The sequence below is a fragment of the Protobothrops mucrosquamatus genome, unplaced genomic scaffold (genome assembly GCF_001527695.2).
Source record: "Protobothrops mucrosquamatus isolate PMUCROS unplaced genomic scaffold, P.Mucros_1.0 scaffold_135, whole genome shotgun sequence".
Lineage (NCBI taxonomy): Eukaryota > Metazoa > Chordata > Lepidosauria > Squamata > Viperidae > Protobothrops > Protobothrops mucrosquamatus.
The window spans coordinates 643,977-656,637 of NW_015386211.1; the positions used below are offsets into that span (position 1 = coordinate 643,977).

Here is a 12,661-nt window from a genome sequence, read left to right on the forward strand (position 1 = left end):
GTCTTACCCATTTCATTACTGTTGCTCTCAACTTAATTTTTCTTCTGGAAGTGAGCTAAGATCTTTGGGAGTGGAAGGTTCACATACCTTTCCCCGTGGGTGAGTTTGGATGATATTACTGGTGCTCTTAGGGCATAGCAATTATCCTCACGGTCTTCAGCACAACCCATCTGGTCCAGCCTTGATTCAGGGAGAAGGCGTCATTTAAATTTGCATCTCTACTTTGGTTGATTTTTTTTAAGGTTCAGGTGAAAATTCAAAAGCTATCGAAAAAAGCATTAATAGCTGCTTCTCACCTGGATCTTTCATGGAACAAATAAGTCACAATGATTCGAACAGTTGCCTAGCAATGTGAAACAGATCTTATGAACACAAGCAAATATTGCCATCGTCACAAAAACCTTCAGCTACCCTTTCTTTTCTTTAGTGCATTTACTTCCCAGTCTTAACCAGGACCAGAGAGATCTTAGATTACCAATGACTTTATCAGCTCTTGTTCTTGCTGGACCCATGCAAAGCTCATCAGTTAAATTTTCTTTAGCTTGGAAACAAGAGTAGCTTGGAGCAGAGACATTTGCAGCCATTTAATGCCTAGAAGGATCACTGCAGAAGTTAATTAAAAATTTTTATTTTATTCTTTCGTCTCTTTGGTATATTAATAGTAAAACTGTTTTTTTTTCTTTTTCAGTTTTAAAAAGAATTTATTGTGATTTGCAATTTCATAAAGTTACTGTATGATTTAGACCAGCGGTTCTCAACCTATGGGTCGCGACCCCATTTGGGGTCGATCGACCATTTCACGGGGGTCGCCAAGCAAGGCTGTCCGCCATTTTTTTCCCCTTTTTCCGGCGGGTGCCTTACCTCCCTTGGGCTGGGCCAGCTGGTGGTCGGCCTGCTCCGTCTCTGCTGCTTGCCAGCTACGCCTCAGCCGGCGCAGGGGGCAGAACCACGCATGTGCGGCGCTCCTGGGCAGGGAAAGTCCTCGACCTACAACCGGTTGGGTAGTCCTCGACTTATGACCGGTTTAGTCCTCAACTTACGACCGGTTTAGTCCTCGACTTACGACCGGTTGGGGGTCGCAGCATTAAAAAGGTTGAGAACCACTGATTTAGACCGTATCAGTTGTTATTCCCGATAGTTATATTCTGCATTTTTTAAAAGAGTAACTTTGGGGAATCAAAGATAAAAAAGGAAAATGAAATATTGCAGAAGTTGCTAAAGCACATCTCCCAGATTAAATAGCATTCATATAGGTAGTCCTTGACTTACAGCAGCAGTTAATTTAGTGACCATTCAAAGTTACAATGGGACTGAACAAAATGACTTTCAGCCAGTCCTTGCAATTACAACCATTGCAATATCCCTGTGGTCACGTGATCAAAATTTGGGCCTAGGCAATAGGGGCTGTATTTTCCACGGTTTCAGCATCCCAGGGTCACATGATTCCCAGCCATCCTTCAGCAAGCAAACCCAATGGAGGAAGCCAGAATTGCTTAACAACTGCCTGATTCGCTTAATAACTGCAGTGATTCACTTAATAAGAATAGCAAGAAAGGTTGTTAAAATTGTGCAAAACTTACTTAACAACCGCCTTGCTTAACAATGGAAATTCTGGTCCCCAATTGTGGTTGTAAGTTGAGGACTACTGTATCTGTTTATTTTAATGTTAAATGATGGAGCAAATTCTGACATGGATAGGTTGATTTTTTTTTTTTACACATACATATGTGCGTTGTTACTTTTTGGCACCATTTTTGTTTAATTAATGAATTAATACTAAATTTCATGAATAACATTACATCTTAAAAAGAGCGAAGAGTTCTGGGGGGTAATAAACAGACATCTGTGCAAAAGGGGAAAAAAGAATCTGCATTTTTATTAGTTATTTAATATTTATCCTATACCCACTTTGCTCACTTGGTAGAGCAGAAGAGCTACACAACACTGCATTAATTACAATAATATTTCTGATCTGAACTCTGGTGTTGGGCTTCCCTTAGGTTCCTGTCATTTCATCAGTGGCCTTATCTTCCTGCATCAAATCTCACTCCTGTTTAGGAAAATCTTGTGATGGTTCACAGAACATAATTCAGAAACTATAATGAAAAGGGGGGGCAATGGAATGCAGTAGTCCCAAGTTTGGCTTAAAGTAGTTTGAAGGCTCCTTCCAGTGCAAAAAGAATGGACAGTCCTTGGTCTGGTGCAGAGTTTTCATCTAGCAGAATATCTGATCTCCCACGGAGTCACCGAGATCAGAAAAAATTATGTGTCTCTCAGGGAACTCAGCTTGTTTCTGAATGTATGAGTTCTCATATTTGAAGGAAATACACAGTATCCAGTCTGTATGATCACAGTTGAATGCATACAAAATTTGACAGTTGCATAAATGGGGAGCTAGGATATGGCTCATTGCCTAGAATTCTTAACTCTAAAGAAAATGTTTACTCTTACTGATTTCAACAAGATCCAGTTACAATCGTCAATTTATATCTGCTGTGCCAATACAAATTGTTTAGTGCAAAAAAAGTTTTGTTTATTGATTATGCATTGTTTATTGATTTTGGAAAAAAACCCTATTTTTTTAAAAAAAAAGATAAAATGAAAATCAATATTTGTCCGTTAGCCATCTTTGCTCCAGGAATTCATGTGACCTACATAGGACTCCCTCCTCCAATTTGTTCCCCATAACAACAATCCTGAGAAGTAGGTTGGGCTAAGACTATACAAGGCACAAGTCTTATCACAAAAGAAGAATAAAAAAAAAATCCTGTGCACATTGTTATAGCAGTGCCTTGACCCCTTCTCATTGTCACCATTCAGGCCCTTCTCTATTGTCCAGTAAATATCCTTATTCAAGCTTTGATTTAGAACCCTTTTCTGCATAGAGTTCCTTACTTAGAGATTGGTTGACTGAGCATTTTGCTGTGATGTGGTTAGTTCCGGATTAGCGGTGTTGGGTGTTCCAGAAGACATTTTGGATTCCAGGTATTCGACTACTCCATAAAAGACCATCGCCACAATCAGTACAGTTAACAAAATGTACAGTTTGATGGAGACACTTAAGAAGGTGCTGTAGCCAAAGGCTATGACAAAGCCCAATGACTCCCACAGGCGGTAATTTGCAAAGGCTGCCTCTTTGTGCTTCTCAAATAAAATTCCATAGAGAGCTATATAAAAAAAAGAGAATTATGTCAGATAACCTTTAAGACATCAATTCAGGTTTATGTTTATTTTAAGAAGAGACTGGGCAGCTATTTGTCTGAAATGGTATAGGGTTTCCTGCCTGAGCAGGGGATTGGACTATATCATCATCATCATCATCATCATCATCATCATCATCATCATCATCATCATCATCATCATCATCATCATCATCTCTTTTTAAACAACAGCTGTCACCCATTTCAAACAAAGATGATTCTGCAATAAAGTCTTTTATTATACCTCTCCTTTTGTATCAAGTATTTCCAGGGCGCTGTGTTATAGATTGGGATATCTTTTTGTGGCTGCAGGGAGGGAGTGTTCGAATCGTATCAAACTCTTTGGCTCTCATATCTCTGCTCTGAATGGCAAGACTTTCCTGAGTCTTTTCTCTTTTTAGACAGAGAAGTGGGTTTGCTCTCATTTGCTGCTTGGGATATTTTTAGCTTTGCAAATCTAAATGCAGCGCGCACATATTCTGAACAAATGTGTCGGGAATGAATGAAACTGAATCCTGCATTTTCTTTAGGTATGCTCTAGGGGGAGCTCTTGATTAGTATTAGCTCCCTACTTTAAAATACAGCTTTGTGAATGACTTGCTTCGGTTCTGAAGGCTGATGAATTTTTGACCGTTCTCAGGGAAATCTGCAGGAAGACCCAGTTATGTGATGTTGCAATTAATGACCTGTGGTGATTTGCTTCACTTAAAAACTGCATTACCTCGCAACAGAATTGCTGGTCCCAGTTGCAGTTGGTATGTGAGGACTATCTGCAATCCTAAAGCATCAAGTTTTAAATGTAGCCTGGCTCTACCATTTAACTACCCTGTGAAAGAAAAGGAAGGATCTTCTGAGCATGCAAGCAGAACATACAGGATCTCTTACTTACAGAGACTACAGTAACTGACATTAGATTCTTCAAGTGGCATGCAGCCTTGATAACACTAGTGCCCAATGAACATTGCTTAGCATGAAATCATGTAACCACTAGATTATTTAGATCAGTGTTCGACTTTGGCTAGTTGAAGATGGGTGGACTTCAACTTCCAGAATTCCTCAGCCAGCCATGCTGACTGAGGAATTTTGGGATTTGAAGTCCATTCATCATCAAGTGGCCAAGGTTGAGAAACAGCGATTTAGATAATTGAGAAGCTGAAGGGAGAACACATAGTCTTCATTTGCTAATTTCTGGCTGCAACCACTGCCTGTGAAGTAGCTGAGGCATTAAGTGGCATAAAATGAGTGAGTGAGGTGAGGGTGATGTGCAAACTAAGAACTTAAGTTTTATTCTTAGATTGGTACTGTGATGTCTCCCAGAAATGGGAAAGAAAATATATAAGGGTGTTTTGTTTTGTTTTTAAAATAGCCCAGAAACTACTAAGCAAAATAATCTCACAAACAGAAGTTCATAAATACACACATCTATCTATCATCTCTCTTCCCTTCTCCCTCTGTATCCTTTGCAATAAATTCTTTAAAATGTTTTCTACTCAACAGTTTATTTTATAAAACTGTTGATTCTTCATATGTAATTATTAAATATGTATTTAATAATTATATTCTCAAACATATGTGCATTTATGCAAATAGTAATTTTAAATGTCTTCTGGTTTTAAGTCCTCCCCCTTTTTTAAAAAAAGTTTGTTTAGAAGGCACCCTATAAAAAAACCCATAAGGATACCTTTAAGTCATCTGTGTGAGGGTTTGGAGCAGTGATATATAATTTGCCATTATCTTTTGCAGAACTTCACCTTACTTAAAAAAATAATAATAATGCTGTCCAACCTATAATTCTGGAAATCCCAGGCAATTCCCCTCTAATTATTAATCAGGGTTAATCTTCTTAGCTTCTGAGATCAGTTAAGGTCCGCTGGATACTATTTATCAATGTGAATGATAAATAAAAATAAATCTTTATCCATAGCTTTCAAATGGGTTGTAAAAATTAACAGATATAAAATAGGCTGTTAAATTACACTACTTTACCGATGATCTTTCTTAATTTTCCTGTTCTTTCCCTCTCCTTTTGTAGTGTTAGTTTAGTAATTTGAGCTTACCATTTCTCAGAATTGGAAAGGCAAACAGAAACACACAAAGATCTTTGAATGAAACCTAAACAAGTCTGATTGTGGGGTGGTGCAGAACTTCAAGGCGGCAAACAGTAAAAAAAACAACACCTCCTTCAAAGGGTCTTAATGAGGTTGATGGATGCCAGGCCACTCCCTGGCAGCGAAATTCTAGATGGAGTGTGCAGAATATGTTGCCTTCTAAGATCAATGTATTAAGTGCTGCTAAATCTTAACAATTCTTAGAGATCAAATAATTTTATGGGTTTGGGATGAAGTTTACTCTGTTCATTATTTCAAGAGGAACTAACGTATCTAAAACTCTGACTATCCAAACTGAAATATGAAATCCTTCAGGTTTTTTTCCCTTTTTAAAGTTTAAGTATTTTTTTTTCTTACTAAAATGGGAACGTTGAAAAAAATTATACTTTGTAAAAAGCATTGCACTAAAAGGCACATATTAAGGAAAAATGCAACTATGTATGTTCAAGAAATTGTATACATTTTTATGAACACAGGAATGTGGGTGGATGTTCCTGCAGATTTTAAAAATTCATCAAATTTGCATTGAAATAGGGTGTGATCATTATGCACAGAAGAACAGCCCTATCCACGATAGGCAATCCAGGAACATCACATAGATCCATCTAACAGTTCCTGCTGAGATGACACTTTCCAGTAAGGCTAATGCGGTTGCTGGAATTGATTATCTCCTTTCCATAAAGCCCACAGTCCCATTTCATCTTTCTGTTGACCTTCTCTCACTATAAATGCTTACCATTAGTTAGTGTTTGTAAGATAGCATCTGCTACACCCCAGATGGCAGGTATTATAAAAAATAGGGCAAGTTGGTTGGAGTGAGGTTTCCAGAGCAGTAGTGCTATTATGCAGCCAAGATAGAGAATGGCACCTGTTGGATGAGGCAAAGATCATGAGAAAACAGTAAAGCACATTCTAATTCACACTTTATGAGTTGAAGAACTGCTTGGCTTCATAGGACTCAAAAAGCACCTTACCCATAACTTCATTTCTAACACCAAGTAGACTCTGGAAGGAAGAAGCAGGATTGGTCCATAGAAGGAACCAATGAAGGTAGTGCTTCTCAACCTTGGTAACCTTATTCTCTATTGCCACAGAGGGTAGGACTAGAACCAGGATTAAAACTAAGGAAGGTGGTTTAGACTAGAGATTAGAAAGAACCTCGTGATTGTATGAAGTGTTAGCCAATGGAGAAGGCTGCCACATTATGTGGCAAGCTCTCCTTTGCTAAAGGGTTTCCACAGAAGGTGGATGATCATCTACTAGATATGCTGTAGGGAAACTTGTACCTGAGCCAGGTACTGGTCTGCAAGACATCAAAGGTCTCTTTTCTCTATGATTCTTGTATATCACTTGACCTTTCTAATTAAAGCAGCCTTTCCTCAAGCTACCACATTAGCCTGTAAAAAGTTGCTACTGCTTTAAGAAGACTACTAATTAAGATTACTACAATGTGCCTTTAAAGCAGCAGCCTCCTTTTTCCAAGGCTCACACTTTAACGAATAGCAAAATAGTAACATTTGTGCAAGATCTAAAGCAATTGTTCCAAAACATTTTCAAGGTATGCACAGCTCTAATGTCTGTTTTTTGTAAAAAAATAAAAATAAAAATTAAATTAACATTAAGAAGAGACTGGACAGCCATTTGTCTGAAATGGTGTAGGGTTCCTGCCTGAGCAGGGGGTTGGACTCGATGACCTCCAAGGTCCCTTCCAACTTTATTATTATTATTATTATTATTATTATTATTATTATTATTATTATTATTATTATTATTATTATTATTATTATTATTATTATTATTATCATCATCATCATCATCATCATCATCATCATCATCATCATCATCATCAACACATATATGGATACATTGTAAAAGGAGTACCAGAATTCTTGAACTGAGGTCAGACACTAAAATTAACATACTTGATCAAAATTTAATGAAGCCCATAGGTCACGCAATTTCCAGATCACCTTCTCCAAATTGGAAACCTTTAGCTCCTTTACCTTCAGAAGGTTTTCTGAGAATTCTTGGAATTACAGTGAATTATAATTGCTGCACCTTTGGAGAATTTTTCAATGAAGTTACTGATTCAGCAGATATATTTACCTATATAACTATTGGGACTGTTAGTTTTTCATCTTGCTAGTGATGGGAAGTCTAGATTGATTATGTCTCTGAGCAATTGCTTCTTAACTTGTATTCTATTCCTCAAAGCTCAAGTCAAACACATAGAGACCATCACAAAAAACAAGCACCCAGTTAGCCTTTACCTACCCAGTATAAAGAGAACCTTTCTTCCAGTGAACTGGTAAATCTTGCCAAACAGCAAGGAGGCAAGCGAGTTTGTAGCTGAAAAGCAGATCATCACATATCCAACAAAGTTTATCCCAAGAGCACAGGTCACATAGGACTAGAAAGAAAATAAGAAAGAGAGAAGTGCCCACACAGTTATATTGTTATACAGAACAGCAGCTTCAATTTTCATGTTTGCAGTTAAAGGCCTGATGAGTGCTTCAGAACGCTGGTGCTGAATATTCATGCAACACCTACATAACCAATAAAACATTATTTTCTGTCTTGCTACAGAGCCTCTAAATGCAATGTGCAGCTGCTGTGCAATATGGGTAGATGGCTAGGACTTGATCAGTTACTGCAGCTGTTCTTAAACATCAAAACAAGTAAAAATTGGACCCGGAATTGAAAAGACATAACCTACTCATTCTCAAAGTAGTATCCTCCAGGTGTGTTGTAATTGCTTGACAGCCTATCCCTTTGGTTTCTGCCTGTTCCAACAATCTAATAGAGGGAACATGTTCGGGGTCTCCTTGATGAAACAATGTCACCTGGAAGCTGCTGGGAAGTGTGCTGTATCTCATGGTGCCTGCCTTATGGAACAGCCTTCCCATGGACAGACCCACCCCTTTTGGCCTTACTTGGCTTTCCCCCCCAGCATTGGAACTGGAGACTAACTGAACTCTGGCATTTGTATGTGTAACATGTTGATGATGGTTTTTTTTATAGGTGCCTCAACTTGTTTTTTTTATTGTTCTGTATTATGTTTTTGTATTTGTTTAGTACTCAGAATTCCACCAGCGGCCATATAAATGTAATAATAGTAAAAAATAAAATTAGTAATTTCAACACATTGGAATTCTTAGCAAAGATGGAATTCTTTGGACATATTGAATAAGAATTCTGAAAGTTTTGATTCTGATGCAACTGGAATATAAAAATCTGGCTATGCTCCTGAGCCTGGGGCACTACATGAGCCTCCTAGCTATATTGTTAATGGGCCAGATGTCTTGCTTTTGTATGTACTGTAATGTTTTTTTTTACTATTTTAATGCTTTTTTTGCTGTTTTTATTGTTTTAAAATGTTTCTTAAAGTTTAATTCTAATATATGTTATGAATTATGAGCTGTCCAGAGTCATTTGCCGAGATGGGCAGCTATAGAAATCAAATGAATAAATGTATGTGTGTATACACACACACACACACACACACACACACACAAACACAAACGGGTGGGAAAAGCTAATGTTGAAATCTTTTACATAAGAAAAATTCAGCATGGTTAATTGGCAACTCTGGGAGTTGCAATCCTCCATAGCTGAAATTCACCATGTTGGGAAACATTGGTGTAGAAATGGTTTGCACAGAGAGAATAGTTAATACAATATAGTTAACTGACAAATGCATGACCAATTCACAATTTAAAAGCATCAGAATGCAACATGTTCAAACAAGGAAGAACCACCAAGAGACAAAACCATAGTGGCAAAACCATGGCCAAACTGAATTTTTCGAAACATGTTTAGATCTGCTGTCTACTTTTTTTTAATCATTTTTTTTCATGAATACATTTCATTTGAAAATGCATGTATGTTTCAATGTGCATTCGATTGCTCACACCCTTTCAAGCAGAGCATCCTAATGATGCAAGACCAGCACACAGGAGCATAATGGTCTGCAATTGATCTGCAGAGTGACTAGTTTGGCTCTACAGGACAATCATTTCCATTAAGCTGGATAGCAGCAAGGAGCTGGAGGTGAAAATGGCACCTGTTTTGCATTCCTTCAAACTCAACCTGCTCTCTTCCATAGATAAAGTGGAGGAGTTGCTCCCCTTTGACAATACAGAAAAGAGAACTCCTGGTTCAGTGAGGTTTTGTGCATGGAATTGGAGGGGACAACATGTTATTCTTTGCCTCAGGCAATTAAAGGCTTGGGCTGATTGTGAATGCAAATCCCACTCCAGAAGTAGGGATTTTGTAATTTGTAAACTACTCTGAGGTAACTTTTGATGAAGTGGTTTATAAATTAACAATTCATACAAAAACTATGCCTACTGGTAGAAAATAGTTCTCCTAGAATGCCTTGCTACTTATACTTATGCATCTTCCATCCCATTATTATTCCCAACTTTTCTTTTAAAAATATTTCCAAGAATTAGAGCCAAAGAAAATGTACAGATAACTACATCTGATGGCACATTTAGATGAGTTTTCTAGTCCCTTGAGAGAGTCTACACTGGGTACTGTGTGCAGTTCTGCTCCTTCTGCATCTTTTCACTTAGCACCTGAAATAGATTAGATAACCTTGTATTTTATAACCCACCTTATTATAGTCACCGGCAAGGAATCCTTGTTCAAGTCCACTATACATAGTCAAAGGTATCAAGAGACACTGGCGTTTATCTTTAAGATGTTGAAATGTTTCCAGAAAAGTGGATCCAAAGGATGACACAGTCTTTTCTTCACTTTCTGCTTGGTTGGTTGAGATTTGATCCAGAAATACAGTCACTAGCAACACAGCTAGAATCTCACTAGCTGAGAAATGAAAGGATGTGTTTCGAACAAACAAAATTAACAGGGTACATTGTTGTGTTTGGAAAAACTGATATTTAATAATAAAGTCAAATCAAGTGCTATTCATTTAAATCTAGCAATATTAGAAATGTCTCACTTTAACCTAAAGCAGAATACTTTTCCGGCATCCTTTTTTTACAATTCTTTTTGCTCAGCTGTGATGTTTGTGTTATGACAGCTAGCAGGAAAAAAACAAAACAAAACCACAGTCTGCTGTTGAATAAAACATTTGTTACCATTCCAGGTCAAATCAAAGGCTTTGCTGAGATTAGCATGAATACAGTATCACACATCTGTCAATATTTCTTTATCCCAGATGAGCATATTTTTTGAGCCATTTCCTTGCAATGATAGTATTTTCTGAATTACATGTGAAGGGACATTGCACTAAAAACAGGAATGTTAATTTTTATTACATTATACTGATGGAAATCAAAGTATATTCAATCCAATCAAATGGACTGAATATAAGAATTAAAATGATCTACAAAATATTCAGAATTTGGTAAGATTTACACTTTCTCTGTTCATATTTTAAATGGGAAATGTTACCTTCAGAGTCAAAGCATAACATTTTGATCCCTAATATTTGAAATTTGAAATGACTGAGTGATTTTGGGGTGTAGTCTCTTCCTTATCACAAGCTGGGATCTCACATCATAGGAATAAAAATTCCCAAACCCATGTTGCATTAACTATAATTGAATTGTATGCCAAACAAGAAATAGCATTAATATAAATTATATACTAGTATATATTATGTACTAGTGGTTTTCAAACTGTTTGCTGAGGAACAAAGCTTATGCAGAATTCACCAGGAACATTAACCATGTTAATAACCTCCTGGAAATGCACATTGCTTATCAATATTTTAGTTGCAATGAACACCCCAGTTGGGAACTTGACTTTGGTTTGTATTCTTTATCAAAACCTAATGGAATCTGCGCACAGCTGTCCCTTGTAGCGAGCCATTGGAAAGCAGAGGTGGGAATGTCTGACTGAAATGTTCAGAAATTCTACAGATTAACTTTCTATCATTTCAGGCTAGCCAATTCTCCTAGACTCAAAAATATATGAGGACTTCATATTGCAATTAAACTATCATACATTCCTATACCCTATGGATATTTTTCTTGAACTTCTGGTTTTCCAGCATTCTTCCAACTTGTTCCAATTACTGACTTAGAACATAGAATAATACAGGTGGAAGAGACTTCAGAGATCTTCTAATCCAGCCCCTTACTTCAGCAGGAGACCCTATACCAGGGGTAGGCAACCTTGGCTCTTTTATGACTCGTGGACTTCAACTCCCAGAATTCCTGAGCCAGCATGGGAGTTGAAGTCCACGAGTCATAAAAGAGCCAAGGTTGCCTACCCCTGCCCTATACCATTTCAGACAAATGGTTGACCTTGACTATAGCTTTTACTTATAGAATTGGCCTATAGCTTTTAATTCTCAGATTCTGGTTCAATTCAGATTGCTTCCTATACCCCATGCCTTTGGTCCTTGGTGAAGGAGAAATCCAGAAAAGCCTTGTATGCTGTGAACAGGTACCACAGAACATGATCCAATACTTTCTGCAATGTTCCTATAGAACAGGGGTCTGCAACCTTGACAGCTTTAAGACTTCTGGACTTAATTCTGGGAACTGTAGTCCACAAGTCTTAAAGTTGTCAAGGTTGCAGACCTCTGCTATAGAACATTTCAAGGGCAGGCAAGAAACAATGGATTTAAATTAAAAGGGAGATGCTTTTGAGTGGGTTAGGAAAAAAAAGAGGTCTAAAAATAAGGGGTCCCTAAAAATAAGAGGCTTTCTATAAGAGAATGGACTGCTTTGAGAGACGGCGGACTCTCCTTCACTGAAAGTATTTAAACAGAAACTAGACAGCCATCTGATGTCAGGGATGTTTTAAGAATGGATTCTTCCTCTGCTCTGAGGTATTCTCCAATGTCCTGTTCAAATTTTACATGTAGGGATTCTCTGTACATGTAAGATGTCACTTTTCTCATTTTAATATTTAATTTTAATATGTAAAATATATGAATAGTTTGTAAATCCTGTTTAAAGCACAGGAGGTCCAGTTGTAAACCTCCTGATTTTTCTTATTTGACTTGGGTCAATTAATGATTTTCCATACATAGAAGTTCAGCTCCATTGATTCTCATCATTGGTCAACCCTGATCTCTATTTGAGGATTTTCAAAATAGAATACATCTGTGCTTTATGCTAGGCATAGGGAATCTTGGCTCTTTTATGACTTGTGGACTTCAATACCCAGAATTCCTTTTTTTTTTTTTTTTTTTCAATATAGAATTTTATTGTTTTTATCATAAAAGAAGAAATACATCACAAGTATTACACAATGATTTATCCCATCCCCCCACCCCCCGGACTTCCCAAACCAAACCTAGGCTAACATTCAACTACAAGTAAACAAATATTAATATCTCTAACTCCAAACTCTAAACTTAAACAATCCATC

The 12,661-nt window shown here is 37.3% G+C and overlaps 1 protein-coding gene across 1 annotated transcript in view; it reads right to left on the reverse strand.

Annotated features, from left to right (window-relative positions):
- Positions 1-2,773: 2,773 nt before the first annotated feature.
- The window catches only part of UNC93A (unc-93 homolog A), a 20,897-nt gene continuing 11,009 nt past the window's right edge, over positions 2,774-12,661 (reverse strand). Inside the window, exons 5-8 of the mRNA XM_015818464.1 lie at positions 9,927-10,138; positions 7,583-7,718; positions 6,045-6,176; positions 2,774-3,167 (exon numbers count right to left, since the gene is read on the reverse strand). Coding sequence (XP_015673950.1) covers positions 2,896-3,167; positions 6,045-6,176; positions 7,583-7,718; positions 9,927-10,138 — 752 coding nt within the window. The 3' untranslated portion in view covers positions 2,774-2,895. The remainder of the gene's footprint in view (positions 3,168-6,044; positions 6,177-7,582; positions 7,719-9,926; positions 10,139-12,661) is intronic.